Consider the following 22,918-nt stretch of genomic DNA (forward strand, 5'->3'; position numbering starts at 1 on the left):
ATTTTCCTTTACCATTACCTCTACTTGTACCTGGTCCCCAAACATCTCAACATAATCTAAATCTCACATTTTTCTTATGCAATGGACCAAACTTATTTCTTGAATGACCTTTACCAAATTTTGAGATCACTAATCTTTATATTGAGTAGATTGGTCTTATCTTTAACTATCTTATGTGTTTAGTTCACCGTCTAGTTTGGTATGACACAAGAGACAGAATTCTTAATCTTTTGCTTTGACCCTTATGGACATTATTGAGTATTTTTACGGCTATTTCTTGGTCATGGCTTAAGACCCCATCTATTACCATACATGTCTATTTCCTCATCTGTCTTGAGCTAAAAACAGCGACTATTATTGGTTGTTTTCAATTTATTTAATGCTGAGAGTTTTGGACTCTGATGCATGAGACTTGAGAGGTCCATAAAGCTGATAAGATCGAATTTTGTGATGATAAGTGTCTTATTTTTTTCCTTCTTTTCTTGGGTGGACATAGTTACTGTAAAGTTTTGTCAGTACCTGGAAGTTTCTCTTACAGAAGCAAGTGTGTTTATCCATTTGTCATAAGGTTCATGAACAGGGTCTGGACTAGAGACTTTTCTTGAAGGAACGATGGGTTGAGTTAGTATCCGTAGAGTGATATTTTTAAGGAGACTTTCCGGTTCTGTAGATGAGACGGGGAAGGGAATTTATTCCCATTTCAAGATTTTAATATATGTTTGTCCGGATAGGGTTTGTTGTTGCTGCTTCCATTGCAGCAGTTACTGTTAAGCGGCTCAACGTTAAACCCTCCAAACCGAGCAAACCATCAGGTACTGTATTTTCTTATACAAGCACTAATTGTATTTAAGACCTTATATAGCATCTGACTTTGTTTTGTTTTCTGCATTTTGCTCTAAGATAATGGCGAAGGAGGTGATAAAGAACAGTCTGTGGATCCCGACAACAATCTCAATGACAAGAATGTAAGTGTACTTTGGAAAGTTTTGTTCTTTCATGTGTTTGATTGACATGTTTTTGACAAATTGGATGATAGTTTCAGGTGCAAGAGGAGGAAGAAGAAGAAGAAGAGGTGAAACTAATCAACAGCGTAATCAATCAGACTCGTGGAAGTTTCTCGGACTATTTAGATGATGATATTTTACCCGAGTTTGAAGATCTTTTATCTGGTGAGATTGAGTATCCATTGCCTGGTGATGATAATAACTTGGAGAAAGCTGAGAAAGAGAGGAAATATGAAGTCGAAATTGCGTATAACGATGGTGAGCTCGAAAGGTTGAAACAGTTAGTTAAGGAGCTAGAAGAAAGAGAAGTGAAACTCGAAGGTGAATTGCTCGAGTATTATGGACTTAAAGAGCAAGAATCGGATATCGTTGAGTTACAAAGACAGCTCAAGATCAAGACTGTTGAGATCGATATGTTAAACATCACTATTAATTCTCTGCAAGCTGAGAGGAAAAAGCTTCAAGAAGAGCTCTCACAAAACGGTATAGTAAGAAAGGAGCTTGAAGTGGCGAGAAACAAGATCAAAGAGTTGCAGAGGCAAATCCAACTCGATGCTAACCAGACGAAAGGACAGTTACTGTTGCTTAAGCAGCATGTATCAAGTCTTCAAATGAAAGAAGAAGAAGCTATGAATAAAGATACCGAAGTAGAGAGGAAGCTTAAAGCTGTACAGGATTTGGAAGTGGAAGTTATGGAACTCAAGAGAAAAAACAGAGAGCTTCAACATGAGAAGAGAGAGTTATCCATTAAACTCGATTCAGCGGAAGCAAGAATTGCAACTCTTTCAAACATGACCGAGGTAAGTGTAATCATTTTTAAATCAAAGTTTCTTTCTTTCATAGATTAAGAGTTTCTGTCTTTTATGTAGAGCGATAAAGTGGCGAAAGTTAGAGAAGAGGTTAACAATTTGAAGCATAACAATGAGGATTTATTAAAGCAAGTGGAAGGGCTTCAAATGAATAGGTTCAGTGAAGTTGAGGAATTGGTTTATCTCCGTTGGGTCAATGCATGTTTACGGTATGAGTTAAGAAACTACCAGACACCAGCTGGTAAAATCTCAGCTCGTGACTTAAGCAAGAACCTAAGCCCCAAGTCCCAAGCAAAAGCAAAACGGTTAATGCTAGAGTATGCTGGTTCAGAGCGTGGCCAAGGAGATACTGACTTAGAAAGCAACTACTCTCAACCTTCATCTCCGGGAAGCGATGATTTCGATAATGCGTCGATGGATAGTTCCACAAGTAGGTTGAGTAGTTTTAGCAAGAAACCAGGATTGATTCAGAAACTCAAGAGATGGGGCAAAAGCAAGGATGATTCGAGCGTTCAATCATCGCCTTCAAGATCATTCTATGGAGGATCACCGGGAAGACTTAGCTCGAGCATGAATAAACAGAGAGGTCCTTTAGAATCTTTGATGATTAGAAACGCTGGTGAATCCGTAGCCATCACAACATTTGGTCAAGTGGATCAAGAATCTCCTGGTACCCCTGAAACACCGAATCTTCCTAGAATCCGAACACAACAACAAGCTTCTTCTCCGGGTGAAGGTTTGAATTCCGTTGCAACATCGTTCCACGTGATGTCTAAATCGGTTGACAATGTTTTGGATGAGAAGTATCCTGCGTACAAAGACAGGCATAAGTTGGCAGTTGAAAGAGAGAAGCACATTAAGCATAAAGCAGATCAAGCGAGAGCAGAGAGATTTGGCGGTAATGTGGCTTTGCCTCCTAAACTTGCTCAACTAAAGGAGAAAAGGGTTGTGGTTCCCTCCGTGATCACAGCCACAGGTGATCAGTCTAACGAGTCAAATGAGTCTAACGAAGGTAAAGCCAGCGAAAACGCTGCAACCGTAACCAAAATGAAGCTTGTAGACATTGAGAAACGACCTCCTAGAGTACCTCGCCCACCTCCAAGATCATCTGGAGCTGGTAAAAATACCACTTTGCCTTCAGCAAGACCTCCCTTACCTGGTGGAGGTCCACCACCACCTCCTCCACCACCTGGCGGTGGGCCTCCTCCTCCACCTGGTGGTGGGCCGCCGCCACCACCACCGCCTCCTGGAGCACTTGGAAGAGGAGCGGGAGGCGGCAACAAAGTTCACCGAGCTCCTGAGCTTGTTGAGTTTTATCAATCATTGATGAAACGTGAATCGAAGAAAGAAGGTGCACCTTCTTTGATCTCTTCAGGAACTGGTAATTCATCAGCAGCTAGGAACAATATGATTGGGGAAATCGAGAACCGATCAACATTCCTCTTAGCAGTAAGTTCACACTTTCAATATAATGTTTAATGCAATTGGATTTCAAACAAAGAATTCAATTGTTTAAACTTGATTACAGGTAAAAGCGGATGTGGAGACACAAGGGGACTTTGTTCAGTCATTAGCAACTGAAGTCCGAGCTGCTTCTTTCACCGACATAGAAGATCTCTTGGCGTTCGTTAGCTGGCTAGATGAAGAGCTCTCCTTCTTGGTCATTAACTCCTCTTTTCAACATTACTTTCTAACGGCTATTTCGATGTTTTTAACTCACAAATCATTCGCTGTCTTTTTGTTTAGGTTGATGAAAGGGCAGTTCTTAAACACTTTGATTGGCCAGAAGGTAAAGCTGATGCGCTACGAGAAGCAGCTTTTGAATATCAAGATCTCATGAAACTGGAGAAGCAAGTGACTTCCTTTGTTGATGATCCTAATCTCCCTTGTGAACCCGCTTTGAAGAAGATGTACAAGTTGCTAGAGAAGTAAGTAATATGTCAACCCGAAAACAGAATAATTCACACCAAATCTTTCTTTACTAATGTTTGATTTTCTGCTTTTTCACAGGGTTGAACAAAGTGTATACGCGCTTTTACGTACAAGAGACATGGCGGTTTCACGATATAAAGAATTCGGGATTCCAGTTGATTGGTTATCTGACACTGGCGTCGTAGGGAAGGTAAAACATTTGTTCTTTCTTTCCCTTCCATTTGTCTTTGTTTTTGTAAAACAATCTTGAAAATGATCTGTTTTGTTTTTGTTTCATTTTCATCACAACACAGATCAAGCTTTCCTCAGTCCAGCTCGCGAAGAAGTACATGAAACGAGTAGCTTATGAGCTTGATTCAGTGAGTGGCTCTGATAAAGATCCTAACAGAGAGTTCTTGCTTCTCCAAGGTGTTCGCTTCGCGTTTAGAGTCCATCAGGTAAAACAAAACAAGACCATAAGAAGTCTAAATGACCAAATTTCAATTGTTTGGATATATAAGTGAAAATGTTTGTCTTCTTATGTACAGTTTGCTGGAGGGTTTGATGCAGAGAGCATGAAAGCATTTGAAGAACTTAGAAGCAGAGCCAAAACTGAAAGTGGAGGAGACAAGAATAATAATAATAATAACAATGAAGAAGAATCTGTAAACTGAGTTTTATTACTTTCTTTTTTCTTCTTTTTTTTTTTTTTTTTTTTTTTTGTAAACCTCTTTCTTTTTTCTTCTATGTATCATTTGTATCACATACATGATTTATAGTACAGTGAAATTTATAGATTCTTGTATAAAGAAATACATTTTTTTTTGTAGGTTTGCAATTATTATTTTTTATTTTTTTACTATATTTTAGATAATAAATTCGCAATAAATTTGTAATCTCCCAAACTACTGAAAAAAAAAAAAGATAAAATAATTGTGGTTTGTCTTAAAAGTCACATGTTTCATATCATGTGCAGCCATGCAAAGTATCGCCGGAATCTTCTTCACTCTTTAATGTGTTACAGTATTTTTATAAGTTTTATCATTTAAATGTATCACAATATTTTTTGGTTAAAGCTTTTTTTTTTTCCATGTTTGAGTAAATTACAAAATAAAAACAATAATGGTTCATTAGATTTTACAGCATATAACAACAAGGACTAGTTCTATTTTTTCTTTTGTAATTTTATGCAATCGTATGTATAAAAGAAATACTCCATAATCATGTTTTTTATTTTTGGAAATTAAGTATTTCTGCCACCACCTAACAAACAGGGTCCATTTCTTGGGTACAGTACTTTTCACGTCCAAACAAGATCTACATTTATTATAATTATTATCATCATAGTAATAATTTATATCATCCGACCCTCTTCTAATAAATGAAATAAATTCACGGATCTAAGACTAAGATGGCATTCACTATAAAGTCTAAAAACAACCATAGTCCACAGATATATACTCCCTCTGTTCCCATATATTTGATGTTCTAGAGTTTTAGTTTGTTCCACAAAGTTTGATTTTTTAGATTTTTATTTTATTTTTAATTGATTAAAATTAATATATCGTAAACTTCAAGACGTAATGATTAACTGTTTTCTAATACTATTGGATCAAAGTTATTAAAAAATGTTTAATATAAAAAAGTAATTGACAAATAATTAAACAATGATTGTTTCTTAATATATGTGAAAACTCTAAAACATCAATCTTGAAGGAACAGAGAGAGTAACATTTTTGGCATTATATCACACTTCTCTAAAAACCAAAAAATTATATGAAGACAAACGTAAAACACTACACCATTACTTATATTTATGTCTGAAAATTATCAATCTAATCAATGATTAATAAATCAAATAAAGTTAAAAGTAAAAGAACAAAGAAACAAAACAAAAACACATTTAGACAGCTAAGAGTTTTATTGCAAAATCCAAAGCTTTATTTTTGATACCCCCCAAAACAGATATCTTTCAGTCTTCACGTTGCAATGTACTCACATTTCGACCACATACTGACAAAAACTAGTATACATATACGTATAAAATACCGTATTTGTATACACTCTTCTTCTTCTTCTTCATCTCTTAAAACACACAGACACAAACAACACAAAACCCTTCTCACTCTCTCTCCTCTCTCTCAATGTTTCCTCTTCTTTATCTCTGTTCTTTCCTCTCTCTCTTCCTCCTCCCGCCGGCGAATCTCGCCGCCGTGAGTAACGACAGAAAGTACCTAAAGCTTCCATTACTACGCAAATCTCCGTTTCCTTCTCCAACACAAGCTTTAGCTTTAGACACTCGCCGTCTCCATTTTCTCTCTCTCCGTCGAAAACCCGTCCCATTCGTCAAATCTCCGGTTGTCTCCGGCGCATCTTCCGGGTCGGGTCAATACTTTGTGGATCTTCGAATCGGACAACCGCCTCAATCGTTACTTCTAATCGCCGACACAGGAAGTGATCTCGTTTGGGTAAAATGTTCAGCTTGCCGGAACTGTTCTCATCATTCTCCGGCCACCGTCTTCTTCCCTCGCCACTCTTCCACATTCTCTCCCGCTCATTGCTACGACCCGGTTTGTCGTTTAGTACCTAAACCAGGTCGGGCTCCGAGATGTAACCATACCCGGATCCATTCCACGTGTCCTTACGAGTATGGTTACGCAGACGGTTCATTAACTTCCGGTTTATTCGCTAGAGAAACGACGTCGTTGAAGACAAGCTCTGGTAAAGAAGCCAAGTTAAAAAGCGTTGCTTTCGGATGCGGGTTTCGGATCTCGGGTCAATCCGTATCGGGTACGAGTTTTAATGGAGCCAATGGAGTAATGGGCTTGGGCCGTGGGCCTATTTCTTTTGCTTCTCAGTTGGGCCGTCGTTTTGGTAACAAGTTTTCTTATTGCTTAATGGATTACACTCTTTCTCCGCCGCCGACGAGCTACCTCATCATCGGAGACGGCGGCGACGCCGTTTCGAAGCTTTTCTTCACTCCGTTGCTCACGAATCCGTTATCGCCGACTTTTTACTACGTTAAATTGAAATCTGTCTTCGTTAACGGTGCGAAATTACGGATCGATCCTTCAATTTGGGAAATCGACGATTCAGGTAACGGCGGAACCGTCATGGACTCCGGCACAACCTTAGCGTTTTTAGCTGATCCGGCTTATCGATTGGTTATCGCCGCCGTGAAACAACGGATCAAGCTCCCTAACGCCGATGAGCTCACTCCGGGATTCGATTTATGCGTTAACGTCTCCGGCGTTACGAAACCGGAAAAGATATTGCCGAGGTTGAAATTCGAATTCTCCGGTGGTGCTGTGTTTGTTCCGCCGCCGAGGAATTACTTTATTGAGACGGAGGAGCAGATTCAGTGTTTGGCGATTCAATCGGTGGATCCGAAAGTTGGATTCTCGGTGATCGGGAATTTGATGCAACAAGGTTTCTTGTTTGAATTCGATAGAGATAGATCACGGTTAGGTTTTTCTCGTCGTGGTTGTGCTTTGCCGTGATTGATTTTTCACCGGAATATTCCGTTTCGATTCGCATAAAGATTCTTTTATATTGTTTTTTTTTTTTGCCATCTTTTTTTTCTCTCTTGGAAGTACGAAATTTGGGTGACGGTTCACTGTTACCGAAAATAGAAATAAAATAATCTTTTTGGAGTTTGTATAATTTCAATTAAAATTAAATATTATGAAGGTTATATACATTTTATACTTAATTCTATATGATGTTTTTATTAAATGTTTGGATTTTAATTTTTCTATAATCTATAATTGAATCACCCCTACGTTTATAATTGATGTAGGAAATAATAAGTGAAAATTATAATAATAAATTTGTAATATGAAGTGACATTAAGTTTGAAAATGCAATGTATCAAATAATATAAAACAAAGAAAATCTTTAGGACTTTTTATAAAAAAATTAGTAGAAGAATATTTCGTTGTTACAAGATTGTTTTTCTTTGTAGGAATGATGCTGCAATGGCTCATCCCCTTAGCCCTTAGGTGTAATCTTGTTGCTCGAACCCAATCTTTTTCTTTTTACTTCTAATCTCGGGAACTTGTCAAAAGTTTGCTTTCTTCTGTTCTATACATGTTCTTCAAAGACGTTGAATTACATTTGTTGTCTTTTATGTTTCTTATACTTGAAAGTTTTTTTTTTCTTACTTGAGAAGTTGGAATGTGCTTTCTCATGGATTTTGAGAGGTTACATAACTAGAAAACTAACCTGGTCCAAGATCCTAGAGATCAAATAAGAAGAATAGACTTTGTTCTACTTATAAATCGTTTATAGAGATACTAAACAGGTTTGAATGAGAAAGAGGAAGAATCTCTAGGAGTAGGGAGTCAATGGATTCTTGAAAATGTACTATAGTAAAAGAAAGTTGTAACAAGCTGAATATGACAAAGCCTAAAATGACTACGTAGCCCAAAATAATTTATTGGCCCAAACTGCCTAAAATCACTTTTATCTATTTACAAATCCACGACCACAAGGGACGACGTTAAGTCCAACTATTTTTTTTTAAGTCCAACTAAAAGCCTTATAAAACATGTGAAATTTGAAAATTCTCACCACTTAAGAATTAAAAGTAATATATAAAAGACATAGATCACTCTATCCATTTTTTTGGTGGGATATTAGTTTAAAATTGAAGACTCATAATATTAGCATATATATAGTAAGCCTAAATTCTCTTCTATTTCGTTTTTTTTTTTTTGTTAAATTTGGCGGATGGTCTTAAATGGTATATATTTAGAGCATTACAGTATAATATCTATATATTATTGATATATTGTTTAAGGTTGATACGCGTGGACTAGGGTTAGAAATCGTAGCATTTTTTATGCAATTTATAGTTACCATGAATATTTTGCATTAAGAAATTTGGTGTAATGGTAGAGTTTTTTTTTAATGAATGTAAAATTTATTCAACAAAAAAATTGTTGTTTTTACATTATATGCAACCCCTAATCAAAGATTATTTGAAAGAAGTTGTTTTGAAACTGAGCTAATGGCTACTAACTTTTTGATCCAAACCATAGATGCAACTCCTCTCCTAGTTTGTTTGAACCCGGTTCTTTTAAAGTTGAGAGATGATTTCGAACTATGCACTCAATGACTTGGGTGAGGTTGCAATTTCCATGCCTTCGCCGATTCATTTCTCACCATATAGAATGAACCGAGATTTGAAGACGTACCTTTGGTCAAGAAATTTATTGCTTTTACACAAGATTAAGAGTTTAAACTTAATTAATTATGTACAAACGTTTGTAGATTATGAATACAAGTTATTAATTCGAAAGCATCTAAAAGTGTTATAAATTAAGTATCTGTTGTGATTCGAGTTAACTTGCCTATTTACAATTATTTTTGTTTGTGAACAAGACTATTAAGTGCAACATGTTAAGTTTTATAATGAGTATGATATGTAATGCTAAGAGGTAAAATGAATGGAGTAAGCATGGCGTCATGATGATCAAAGCCCTAAAAGAGCACCCCACCACCCGGGATAATGTTCACAAATCGTAACCAAACTTTTTTCTATTAAAGAATTTATATTCACTTTAAAAAACCTTAAAATATTAAGAAAGTGCAAACACACTCATATATGTGTGTGTTTAATATAGATGTAAAAGGGTGACATAAGAAGACTACAAATGGCCACAAATGTGAAAAAAGGAAACGCAAAGGGACCAGAGACAACCCATGCGTGTGACCACAAAGTGATGCTTACTTATTTCTTATATGCTTACACTGTTATAAACCACATGTTGGATGGACTCCATAACCGTGGACCTTATGCATATTCTAGAAGGCCCATGTCCATGTCCTAGAAGGCCCATGCCCATGTTCTTGAAGATTCTCCTTATGACGGCCTATATTGTACTTAGTGGGCTTTTGGGCTTTAGGGTTTACTAGCCCAATGGGGATTTGTCTCCCCTCATCATGTATATATATGTATCGAAATCTCATTCATTAATCAATAGAACAACACAGTTTACAACATACACAGCACGACTTGCTCTTAACGAAAACCCTAAAACCCTAACCCTAAAAATCGCGGCACTGTTCATCGCCGACACTGTTCATCGCCGACAAAAATTATTTATAGTATATTTCATATTTGCTTCCATAAGACCTACCTCATCACACGTCACCGTTTCATATTTGCAATATTGCATCGTTGGACTTGGAAAACAACCTTTCCAACATTTCGTGTACTAAGTAACTAATGTTTGAATTATCTACATTTCTTCGGATGATAGACTAAACACAAGTATGTGAATTATCTATATTTATATGGTGTTTGATTCCGACTGGGTAAACTTCTAATGATTAATTAAATTATGGTCGAACTGAGTTACCGATTAATTAATTTTATCTTTATTTATATCATATTCAACATGATATATATAAATGAATGTTAGTTAGTGACTGTGAAGTTTACTCGTATATATCGATACTATAACATTATTGACCCAATTATGACTTGCACCATAACGTAGAGCATGGTAAACTAATCTCACGTTATATTTATTTTTTAATTATTAAAGGAGAGAAGACATATAGAGAAACTTTGAAAAATCCAGGAAATAATGCGATTTAACAAAAAAAAAAAGGAATATATAATGCTAGCTTTCTAAGATTGAATTGAATAAGAAGCTTTTTTTCATTGATGGTTAATAGTTTTATGTTCTTTTGTCAACAATTTGCATTTTAACTTTTAAATTTAGATATTGATATACAAATTAACTACACTTAAACAAACCATTATGCTACATGTTTTGATCTACCTTTAAAAAGTTTAGGCATAAATAACACATTGGTATTTTTAAGAATATTCATTGATATTTCTAATTAAACACAGTTAAAGGTAATATATGACTTGTTATGTTATATTTTCCAAAAATCTTCAATCATATGACTCTACCCTACTCAAATCGGTAATTAAGCTTCTTCTCACATAACAAACTGATTGAGCTAGTATTATTGCTAACCGTTTGGTTTTGTTTGATTTAAACATGATCATGATAATGGATGTAGCTAGTGAATGTGTGTATTAGTCATACTCAATTAATTCGTATGATTATAAATAAAAGGCAGCATAATGGGGATTGTTATATATACATTTCTACATTAATTCACAGTTCATGATGTTGTATGCCACTTCACTGAGATTAGGTTTTCATACGCGAGAAGTTCAGGCATATATTTCTAAAATTTAGTGAAAAATAATCTTCTTCCTTTTTTGATAAAAAGAATCTTTGATATTTGTTATTTATATTTTAAAATATGCGTTTAATTAATATTATAACAAGTAATTAATCAAGTAATGATAATCTACTAGCTAGTTATACCAGATCAAAATAAGAGAGTTTGATAATTTACTAATTTTTTTTTTTGGCTAAAATATAATCTACTAGTTTGAACTTTGAACTCGATCTTATTTTAATTAAAAATAATAACAATAAATTGGTAGATACATTGTTTTTTCTTATACTGTTTGTTTAAGGAGAGTTGAACCCGAGATATATATCACAAGAAAACCAACCCCTTTTTACTACCATTAGGCCACCACCCCTTTGGTCTCTTATATAGTTAGTTTTGTGCTTAAATTACATAAATCTTGCCAAAATTAAAGCCTCCTACTCTTGTGGCTTCCTCTGGAAGAAGAGTTCGACTTACTTCCAATCATGGGATACAAATATTAGCCAGTGGAGACACACACACAAAATTCCATGAAACCTAAAAATGGAAGAACACTTTTGTTTTGAATCATTATCTAATGCTCACACGTTAGAGACCTTGCACATATATGTGTATGTATTTACACATACACATGTAATGATGTGGTCGTAAGGACCTTTGCACAAATCTGTTGTGTGTAGTCACATATTCACGTGTAAAAGGACAACTTCTGGTTACATACATACATATACTAATTCATTTATAACCACTGATAGGAACTCAACTGGTTTATATTGTCAATAAATATTCGAATTCATATCGCCACACTCCTGAGCTCTCAAAAAAAACGAGGTCCATTGGTCACTACCATTAGTATGGTGCATGGCATATTTTAGACAGATTAATTAATGTCTAATGGTCCCGAATTTCCTAACTAACTATATCTATGTATAATTTATGTTTATGTTTTAATTTCCACGCAAACGGGTTGATAATAAGAGTATACTTATGAATTCTAGTGAGTTTATACTTTATAACCTATAAAATAAATTTCAGCCGATCTTGTTGGATTCAAAATATCAATACAAACCCAATTTTAATTTGCATTCGTTATTGCAATTTGCAAGTAATATGAAAGAAAGATCACAAGTTTTATAATACATTTCATTTACTTCATGATATTTTTTACCAACTTTGCTATATAAGTAATTTATCCAATTTCAAAAAGTTACTGAATAAAGGTAAAGCATGCATATTTGAGTTATTGATTTCAAAAAGATAATTTACAATGGTTTCTAGTTCTATAAGAGGTCATTTCACTTCATGATTTTTTTTTTGGGATTTTTGCCAAATCTACCACATTTTTCAAATTCATTAGCATCTCTACCACAATTGAGAATGATTTAGCACTTGTACCACATTCATGTGGTATTGTGGTATGAAAAATACGGTTTTGCCCTCGGCTGATGTGGCAGATAAAGTGTAACATTTAGGGACAAGTATTTGGGGGACAAAAAATCTATTCGGGAACAATAATCAAACGAAATATAAATATCAAACAAAATAAAAAGACCACAATTAGAGTTTACATACTAAAATCCAAGAACAGTGAATTAAAATTGAGGGAAAAAAACAAGCAAACATGCAAAAATAAGATGAAATTATGGAGAAACTCAAACTTCAGGGACAACTGTATGTAAACACCTTTTTGTGTCCTCGATCTATGAATTTTGTCCCCGAAATTTGAGCAAACAAAAAGAAAGGCAAAATGGTCATTACACACCTCAATTGTGGTATAGATGCTAACTGGGCTTCGAAAATGATAATGAACCTAAATTTTGGGCCAAATGTGGTACTCAATCTAATTTTCCTTTTTTTTTCACTGATTTTACTATATTATTTAGTTTTGCTGAATTTTTTTATCAGATCATTTATTTTTATCACACTAGTTAAAGCCAAAGTAACGAACTGATTTGGTTTAAAATGAGCCATGCTTGTCAAGATGAAAATGATTTTAGCTTTTTCAAAGGCCTTTTGAACATGAACACTGACTTTATTTTAAAGGTAATGATTATAGGTTTCTTCCAACAATGGTTTCCTATCATATAATTCTTCACCATAAAATTATTACATTTTATGGTCCAACAGTTAAGCACGTACTCGCTGAAGGGCATGGTCTCGTGACAATATAATATATACAAAAAAAAATGTATTTTTGTATATAGTATTGGGCACCGTGAAACATTATCAGGTTATGTCCATAGTCATTAGAAAGTTAGAAACTAGTAGTATTATTATTGCTGCTTTCGATATGATGTTTATCACTTTTTTCAGTGTATAAAATATGGCTTCGTGATATATAGTATACCTTTCGTATACTTGATTTTGATGCAATGTTCATTCTTTTCGTAAATATCAATTTAGTTAAGTTAAGTCTTCTAGGTAAGTTAGTTAAATCTAGTACGCTTTATAGTAGTTAAATTGTTAATTTTGAACCATTTGTGTTTTATTTAACTGGCTAAACATGTTTTATTGGTGTATTCAAACGGAACAATATCCGTCTTGTGTTATAATTAATAATCTCTTTTAAGAAATCAACCAAATTAAAGCATCTCATGAAAAAAATCATGGTGATCAAGTCCTTAATTAGTTGAGTGATTTCTTTTTAAGGGTCAGAAAATAATACTCCCTCCGTTTCATAATATAAGTCGTTTTAGCTTTAAACACGCAGATTAAGAATATCTACTTTTAAAAAGTTCAGCAAATCATAAAAGAGACTGCATAATATAAATAATTATAAAATATTAAAGTAATATATAAAGTGCATAGAAACTTGAAAACGACTTATATTATGAAACAAAATTTTTTCTCCAAAACGACTTATATTATGAAACGGAAGGAGTATTTTATAACATCTATATATGATCTGCTTCTATACAAAAAATTTGGATATCTAAAACATAAAAAACAAATAGTATGCTTTAAACAAAACAAATAAAAAATAGTAAAACTTCAAATATATATATATATAATTATATATGTATATTCATACATATATTAATAGGTTTACAAGTTTAACTTATGACCAATTATGATTAAAGATACTACAATAAAATTCATAAGTAGATTAAAGTAAATTAACTGTACAAATTTCAGCAAAATACATATAGTATATGAAATGTAAGATCGATTGTTCAAATGTCTTTTCATTAGGACCTATCTAAAAAGTTTTCGAGAGAAGAATTATAGTGAGGCTTGTTTCAAGTTTCAACAAGAAAAAACAGAAAAGAATCATGTATATAAATCAATCAAGTACTGATAATATAGAAGTATTATTGGAAACAAACAAGAAGAGAAGTAAATTCAAAGACAAAATGATTTAGAATTCTTGGAGAAGGAAAAAGAAGAAGACAGCGTGGAGAAAGAGCCCAGAATGTTGAACGTCGTGTGGGCTTCACTCTGCACCACCACCCCAAAGCCCTAGTTCATACCCTATCCTATAATTTATACTCAAAATTTTCTCATTTTCTTCTATTATTATCACTATTCATATAGGAATATATATTTAATGAAGAATTTTCTGATCTATAAATTATTATCTGTTTATGTCTGAGATCAGTTTGTGATAAAACATGTGACTGATTCACAAAAATAGTTCATCTTTTAGGAAAAAAATATAGTTCATCTTTCACAAAAATAGTACTCGAATCCGGTTGCATTTTAGTATCCTATTGCATAGTTTTTTCCACTCTTTTTTCATTATATATATAAGTCTTGTTACCTCTTATTTTCTCTAAAAATGAGTATATGCCCATCTACTTGAAAAACTGGCGGATGGTAAACTTGAGTTAGGTTAGAGAATTATTACTAATTATTTTAGGATTTGAATCATCTTTAGTATGATTATATTAGCTAATACAACCAAAGATATATTCAGATCATAATCAAAGATATTCGTTGGATATGTATGAGAAGATTAAATAAAAGCGAGAATCTCTTCAGTGCACTTGAGACAAATCTATAACATAGAAAATCTTGATTAGATTAAAAACTAGATTAAAGAAGGAAAGAAAAACAAGAAAGTGGGTTTGGCTATAAGAAACGAGTGGGATTATTAATGATTAAAAGTAAAAGTCTTTTTGGTCTCTGGTCGGTCGACAATCCGTGTGTCCTGTGGTCAGTGTTTGTTTTTTATTCTTTTGGTTAATTTTTCGAGTTTTTTATATTATTATGCTTTCCACTGAAAAAAACAAAACATTAAGCAGCCAAATGAAATTCTTTTAACGCGTTGTTTCAGAACCTGATGAAAAACAATAATCATGACCTCTTTCTTCTTCCCCTTTAAATGCATGTCAAATTGTATTTGATTATATAAATTTACTTTAGTCTTCTCTTCTTTGTAGAGTCGTCGTGGCATAAACTCGAAGATTTCTTGTTATATTTATAGAAACTAGGCAGAGGAAAAGCTCTTGTCTTGCTTACCATGTTAGATTAGGGTAAAAATTTAATTAAAAATTTTAAACCCTTTTTATGTTGAAGAAAAACACCTTATTTACAATTTTTACTTTTTTAGGCATCACTTCTATTTTCACAGTTAGCATCTGAGAGTTTTTTTTGTGAATAGATTTCTCTATATTTTTTGGGTCCTGATCATGCTCAAATGCCAAAAAAATAATATGTAAACATGATTGTGTCTATTTGACCATTCTAACTTGTAGAAAAGTTTCAAATGAATTTTGTCAATTAGTATTATTTTTGTCTCCGAAGGTGCTGACCAGAATCATCTTGCTAAAATCATCATAACCCTATTCTTATTCTATCAGTCCATAGTCAATGCAGCATGAAATTTTTTTCTACTATTGCATAATATTCTTGATCGCATTTTCACAGATCATAATATATATATAAGAAAAAATTGTATATCTTCTCAACTGTTACTACTATATAACCATATCGTAATATTTTGATATAGTTAGGACTTAGCAGAAAGGTGGTGACGTGGTATTCCTCGTTTTCAAATCGCAACAACTTTTTACTCTAAGCATGATTAAATTAAGTGGAAAAGCGAACAAAAATTCTTCTATTAACAAGTAGAAAAGGTGCACATATATGTTCATTAACATGAAATCAATTCTAAGAACATAAATAAATAATAGCTGTTCATAGGAAGCCAAATCCATCAGAGAAATCCACAAGATGATGACAGCTCCCCATTTAGAAGTCGTAAAAGAAAAGCAAAGAAGATGTGCAGCACTTGCAGTTTCATTTGTTTTGATAAAAATAGTGGTCCCAAAGAAAAGAAAAAAAAAAGCCTATAATAGATAACATGTAAATAAAGAAAATGAAAGAAATCTCAAAATTAATATTACAATTCTTAAAAATAAAATAAAAACCCACTAGTTTAATTACAAATTAAAAAACTAACAACAAAAAAAAACCATAACAGTACATTACAGTTGAAAATAAATTAAGGTTACATATAATTTTGCGTAATCACTATATACTATTCTACTATTATATGGAACTAAATCATACTATATAACTTGTATTTCTCACAAACAGATTCTCCTTAATGTGTATTTATCAAAGATAATGGCGGTCTGGTTGTACAAACTACAAACCGGTGAAAAAGTTTTTTTTTTAAGAATTTATTTATTTGGAAAGAAATCTTTAATATTAAAATGTTTTTTTTTTTGGTTTAAATTTTACCGAGGACACATGATATAGCACTATATATACATGTGTATGCATTATCAAATGGGATGTTTGTGACCTTTTGTCTCTTCTTCTCTATTTCTCTTTCTCCTTCCAAAAAAAAAAAAAAAAAAAAACCAAAAATGTATGCAATGAAAGAAGAAGACTGTCTTCAAACGTTTCACAACTTACAAGACTATCAAGACCAGTTTCTTCTTCATCACCATCCACAAATCCTCCCTTGGACGTCTACATCTTTACCTTCTTTTGACCCGACCCATTTCCCATCTAACCCGACCCGTTATTCTGACCCGGTCCACTACTTCAACAGAAGAGCTTCTTCCTCTTCTTCCTTTGACTATAACGACGGCTTTGTCTCTCCTCCTCCTTCCATGGATAATCATCAGAACCATCTAAGGATTTTATCCGAAGCTCTCGGACCCATCATGCGTCGTGGCTCGTCCTTTGGGTTCGATGGTGAGATCATGGGAAAATTGAGTGCACAAGAAGTCATGGATGCTAAGGCTTTAGCTGCTTCAAAGAGTCATAGTGAAGCTGAGAGAAGAAGACGGGAGAGAATCAACACTCATCTTGCTAAGTTGCGAAGTATATTACCAAACACAACCAAAGTAAGTCGTTTGAAACATCAAAAACTAATTTACGATTTTGAAAACCCTATGGAAAATTTTTAATTAATTAATGATTCTTCAAAATTTCTCTTTATTCAGCTATTCTTGGTTAGAGTAGTAGTAATTGTTTTTTTTTTTTTTTTGATAAAGAGGATCTTTTTTTGGTGAAGTTTTGATAAAGAGGATCTAGTAGTAGTAATTGTTCAATTTTCAAAAATGATAAGTTCCTCAAAAATATGTCTGGTGTGTGGTTATAGATCATATATATATTGCAATTTTATTATTTTTATTTATCTTTTTGCTCAACTATGATCGTTTAGTAGTTGTAAATTTCCAAATTTTTTAAAAATTAAATGCATCAAATCGATATTTTTGGTATGTAATTATAGTTCACAGATGTGGCATTTTTGTGCTAGCTAGTTATTATTATGGAGAATAAAAGGATTAAATATTTATGATTCGTTTTTGTTTTATATATATAGACGGACAAAGCTTCTTTGCTAGCGGAAGTGATCCAACACATGAAGGAGCTAAAACGACAAACATCACAGATCACCGACACGTGTCAAGTCCCAACAGAGTGCGATGACCTGACCGTCGAATCGTCTTACAACGACGAAGAAGGAAACTTGGTGATAAGGGCATCCTTTTGCTGCCAAGACAGGACTGACCTCATGCATGACGTCATCAATGCCTTAAAGTCTCTTCGTCTTCGAACTCTCAAAGCTGAGATCGCAACCGTTGGTGGGTCGAGTCAAGAACATCTTGTTCTTGAGCCGAGAATACGATGATGAAGAGGATCATGATTCATATCATAGAAACTTCGATGGTGATGACGTGGAGGCTTATGATGAAGAGAGGATGATGAATAATCGTGTGAGTTCGATAGAAGAAGCGTTAAAGGCGGTTATAGAGAAGTGTGTTCATAATAATGATGAGAGCAATGATAACAATAACTTGGAGAAATCATCTTCGGGGAGTATTAAGAGGCAAAGGACTAGTAAGATGATGAATCGATGTTATAATTAGTTAATTAAGTCAAGTCTTTATTAATTAGGGTTAGTTAATTAGACTTGCAAAATGGGATTGATTATGGGTTGGTGAATGGTGATATTAATATTTAGTATCCTTATGGTTTTTATTTTTTTTTATAATTGGGATTGGGTTTCTTCTTCTATGTTTTTTTTAATCTATGAAGAACCCTTTGTTTAGGGTTTTATAGTGATGGGTTTGGTTTATATAGTTAAGACATTTTATCGTCTTAATTAATATAGGAAATGTAAAGAGCTTGGGTTTGTATTAATTAATCAAGAAGGTTTTTTCTACTATATATGACTGATACTATAAGAGTAATCGTTTATACTTCACCAAAAAAAAGAGTAATCGTTTATATATTTATCTCTATCTTTAATGACAGAAACAAATCTCTTACACATATCCATTGTTAATATTCTGACAATCTACAACAATTATGTCGAAATCAGTTTTTAAATGTGCATGGGAATATATATAGTCTATACCGTTTCAAATATATATACACTCATAAAAACCTCATTTTTTCTTCATATCCGATATATAATAAATGCGATATGTCCTAAATTAGATTGATGTAGAGAGTTATGTGATGGAAGATTTGTAAGTTATATCAAGTGAAATCGAGAGGAGTAGATCGAATCTTTTTCGTGAGAAGTGAAAACTTAGATCTTTGTTCTATTTATAGAAACTTAGTTTTGGGATCTCTGATAATATTGTCTCTTTCGCCGTTACTGACTTACGTTATTTATTACATTATTACAGAGACAGTTGATACTTGATACCACAAGCACATTACGTCATGATCTCGTCACTTTTGTATCTATTGGTTTTTCCTTTAGTCCAAAATTCAACGTCGAACAAAAGAAGGCATATTAGTTTTCCAGATTTTAGCTGTTGTTCTTATAGACCGGGATTTTACAATTTTGACAAAGGATTATTAGCAAAATGGTTATTGGTCTACTAATGGTGTTTTTGTCAAAGATTTTCCAAAAATGGTGTTTCTTGGGTCTTACTTGGACAGCAAAAGACAAAGTTTATCTACTAAGGAAAATTTCGATTAGATCTATAAATATAGGAAATGTTACTAGATTAACCCAAATTATGAGTTTAATTACTATATTTGGGTTAATCTAGTAACTTTCCCAAATATTTTTTCTAGTAATTTTTTTTCTCAAATATTTTTTTTCCACGTTACTAGATTAATCCAAATTATGAGTTTAATTACAAAGTTTTTTTTTTCCAAATATATCGTAAAATATCTACAATAACTATTAATTTAACAGGAAAATGAAAAAAAATAAAGACTAAAGAAAATAATGACAAAAACAAAGTAAGGACTTACAATTAAGAATTACGAGTTAAAGGGCCAAATGAGTATTTTGTAAGCCCAAACATTTCAGTATTATTTCGATATGTGCTTTCTGTTTTCTAAGAAAAAAAGTGTAGGCCGGTGGGTGATGATATCTTTTCGAAGCATGGGCTAATGTTGAGGCTCAATAAGGAAAATCTTTAAAAAATGGCCTATACAGGGATCGAACCTGTGACCTTCGCGTTATTAGCACGACGCTCTAACCAACTGAGCTAATAGGCCAATCTGTTAAGTGTCTTCATTTAATACATTAAGTACATAGAGTATAGTATATGAACTTGTGAGGGTTAGAAATAGAAGATAATCAAACAGATCGACGATGATTTTGTTAAAACAGTTCACACAAAACAAGAAAATTTCCATATGATGTCTATTTATTACACACATATATATATATATATATATTGTATTATATAATAAGATGAGAAAATTAAATCATGTGCTATGTACATATCCTTGTTCAAAAAATCGCTAGGCGTTAGTCGGGCGCTTGAGTTGGGCCTAGCGCCTAGGCGGAAAATCGGATATTAATCGGAGATTAGTTTTATGTATTATTTTATTTTATTTAATGTTAAAATTAAATAAATATATGTTTTATGCATTAATGTGTTTAATGTAATGTTAAAAAATAAATATATTATGCTATATATGTATATAAATATTCAAATAATTGTCAACAAAAAATTAATTTTGGCAAAATTGATCTTGAGGAAACTCTTTTTTTGTGTGTCTAATACAAAATAGTCAATTAGTATATAAATGTAGTATTTAAATTAATGTTTATTATCCAGATTTTATGGATTAGGAAATGATCCAACGTTGATATTTTTTAGTAATAAATAATAGAATTAATTACAAAGACCAAAAAAGAGGAAATAAAAGAGAAATGGGAATTCTAAAGAGAACGAACTAAAACATTCGTTAACATCAAAAGTCCCACATCGGTTAGGCAAGAGAAAGAGAACTGAAGACTTTGCTTATAAATACTGCACTCTCCACCAATCTTGTATGATTAAACCATCGGTAAAGCTGAGGCCCAATTACAGCCCAACAAATAAAAGCTTTACAAGTTAGAACTTTATTTAATCGGTTATTAATCCGATTTTCAACGCCGAAAGTAGTTAGGCGGTCCAAAAATCGGTCAACGATTAATTAGTCCGATTAAAGACATAATCGTGGCGGTTGTGTCCCGCGGAACGCCTAGACGGCCGACTAGGCGGCTAGGCGCCCACGTTTTTGAACAAGGGTACATATTAGAAGAACACAAATATGAATGCACCTGGAGAGAAGTCCACCAAGTGTTGAAGTAGAAGGAAGTGAATATATAAGTATGTGGACCAATAATGTTGAATCTTTTTTAAACATATAGTATATAATAATAGTATCTAAAACATTGCATGAGACCGAAGACAAAAGCATGTATTTTTACATGCAGACCAAAAAAAACTCTAGCTCGTTGGAATTTGTGATTAGTTGAAGACAGACACCATAAGAATTATGTTCATAATTCGGAACAATGAACTTGGTTCAAAAACACATCATGCCAAACAAATATACACTGGTATGAATTAGCGCAATCATTAATGGAACTAAACTAATTAACTTAATTTTCTTTTATAAGATTTTTCATTAGCCTTGCAAAATAACTTAATGAATAGTTGAATACTATAAAATCGCGATTCCAAAAAATTAATGACTACTAAAAATTATGGAATCATTGTGAATCATCAACTCTTATGATTAGTGAAAATATTGAAGTAGGATTAATATTGAGTTCTTGAAATAAAACTAAAAATGGAAACAAGAAATAGTTCACAAATGATACGTGGGAATGTTTAGTTCAATTGGGTAATAAAAAATAAACCATTATATCGGAAACTCCATGATATGAACATCAATAAATAAAATTTGGACCCAGATGTGAGAAAGTGACAAGAGAAGAGGACGATGGTTCTGGTTACGACGGCGACGGTGGTAGGACCGCCGGATTGGCCCGCCGCACGTGATCGAGCCTATCCTCTTGTCTTTTTGACTGTTCAACTTCTTCTGTCTCTTCCTCCTCAATAACTTTGTGCGTCAAGATTTTCTCACTGCACATAGATTTTTTCTCACTGCACATAGACTTTATAACTCTCTAACGATTAATAGATGGATGTACAATTATAGTTATGATGTATCGGGATAACATTCATATATTCATATTTTCTACCAAACAATCTCTTTATTTAGATGAAATATTTTATCAGTTTTATAAAATATCTAAAAATATGTGTGGATTAAGGCTTTAAGCTATGAAACTTTATCATTCATCTAACAAAAGATTATACAAAAAACATGACAAAATAAATTATAAGAAAAAAGATACCTAGCTACACGAAGTATGCTACAATTCATGGCGACACATCCGAAGTTTAAAAATATATCCCTAACTACACAAACTATATGTATCGCATGCCCACATATACGAACTATATGTAGTCATGTCGCCAACATCACGAACATTTTTTTCCGGTACACTTTTCGCCGGAATCCGGCATTGACCAGTTTGACCGGCATTGACGAACATAAATATTAAAAAAAAAAAAATTAGTTTTTTAATATTTAGAAAATTATGTTATTGAATCATTTATAATATTGTATAATTAAAAAAATATATACAATATTCAATATAAAAATATTTTGTATATATATTTAATGCATTGATTTTTATAATTAGTTAGTTTCAATAATTTCAAAATTAAACTAAAAATAAAACAATAACCAATTAAGTAAAATAATTATAAATAGAAAATTTTAAATACTCTCTAGTCTAAAGTTTTTTTTATAATGTTGTTAATTTTTTTTGTATTATTAAAAGAATTTTTCGTAATAATTTTAGATACAAAAATTAACAACATATTATACAAAAAACTTTAGACTAGAGAGTATAGAAAATTTCATATTTACAATTATTTTACCTAATTGGTTTTTATTTTATTTTTAGTTTAGTTTTGAAATTATTGAAACTAACTAATTATAAAAATCAATGCATTGAATATATATACAAAATATTTTTATATTGAATATTGTATATATTTTTTAATTATATAATATTATAAATGATTCAATAACATAATTTTTTATTTTTTTAAAAAAATAAATTTACAAAACATTTTTACAAAAATTTAAATAAATCATAATAAAACATATGGGCTACATAGTTAAAGTTGGCCGACAACAGAATTTCAATGAGACAATGATGCAGATTCAGTTTCTTCCCACCTGACACTTCGACCCCAT

The 22,918-nt window shown here is 32.6% G+C and overlaps 4 protein-coding genes and 1 non-coding gene across 6 annotated transcripts; 3 read left to right on the top strand and 2 right to left on the bottom strand.

The window, feature by feature from the left end:
- The first annotated feature begins 402 nt into the window (after positions 1–402).
- On the top strand, positions 403–4,553 carry LOC9311338 (protein CHUP1, chloroplastic). Of its 2 annotated transcripts, XM_021026823.1 has the most exons (10): positions 403–812; positions 901–965; positions 1,037–1,804; positions 1,874–3,262; positions 3,342–3,473; positions 3,560–3,741; positions 3,824–3,935; positions 4,039–4,182; positions 4,273–4,407; positions 4,455–4,551. In XM_021026823.1, the coding sequence occupies exons 1-9, from the start codon at positions 716–718 to the stop codon at positions 4,396–4,398; spliced, it is 3,015 nt and encodes a 1,004-aa protein (XP_020882482.1). In that variant the 5' UTR covers positions 403–715; the 3' UTR covers positions 4,399–4,407; positions 4,455–4,551. The 2 variants fall into 2 exon arrangements, with proteins under 2 accessions (XP_020882482.1, XP_020882483.1); XM_021026824.1 differs by having other exon boundaries at positions 1,043–1,804; positions 4,273–4,553.
- A 1,014-nt stretch (positions 4,554–5,567) lies between these two features.
- LOC9311339 (aspartyl protease family protein 2) lies at positions 5,568–7,422 on the top strand. Its single transcript, XM_021026636.1, has one exon. It carries the CDS (start codon positions 5,869–5,871, stop codon positions 7,222–7,224), a length of 1,356 nt encoding a protein of 451 aa, XP_020882295.1. The 5' UTR covers positions 5,568–5,868; the 3' UTR covers positions 7,225–7,422.
- Positions 7,423–16,676: 9,254 nt separating this feature from the next.
- On the top strand, positions 16,677–18,565 carry LOC9311340 (transcription factor AIG1). The gene is given in 3 exon segments (XM_021026542.1): positions 16,677–17,235; positions 17,718–17,981; positions 17,983–18,565. Coding segments are annotated over 3 exon segments (1,032 nt in total). The 5' UTR covers positions 16,677–16,749; the 3' UTR covers positions 18,265–18,565.
- Positions 18,566–19,787: 1,222 nt separating this feature from the next.
- Positions 19,788–19,861, bottom strand: TRNAI-AAU. Its single transcript has one exon. It is a non-coding gene; the product is annotated as a tRNA-Ile (tRNA).
- Positions 19,862–21,406: 1,545 nt separating this feature from the next.
- LOC9311341 lies at positions 21,407–22,918 on the bottom strand. Its single transcript, XM_002876880.2, has 2 exons — positions 22,901–22,918; positions 21,407–21,706 (listed from the first exon to the last, which is right to left on the bottom strand). The coding sequence occupies exons 1-2, from the start codon at positions 22,916–22,918 to the stop codon at positions 21,506–21,508; spliced, it is 219 nt and encodes a 72-aa protein (XP_002876926.2). The 3' UTR covers positions 21,407–21,505.

The sequence above is a fragment of the Arabidopsis lyrata genome, assembly GCF_000004255.2.
Source record: "Arabidopsis lyrata subsp. lyrata unplaced genomic scaffold ARALYscaffold_5, whole genome shotgun sequence".
NCBI classification, from domain to species: Eukaryota; Viridiplantae; Streptophyta; class Magnoliopsida; order Brassicales; family Brassicaceae; genus Arabidopsis; species Arabidopsis lyrata.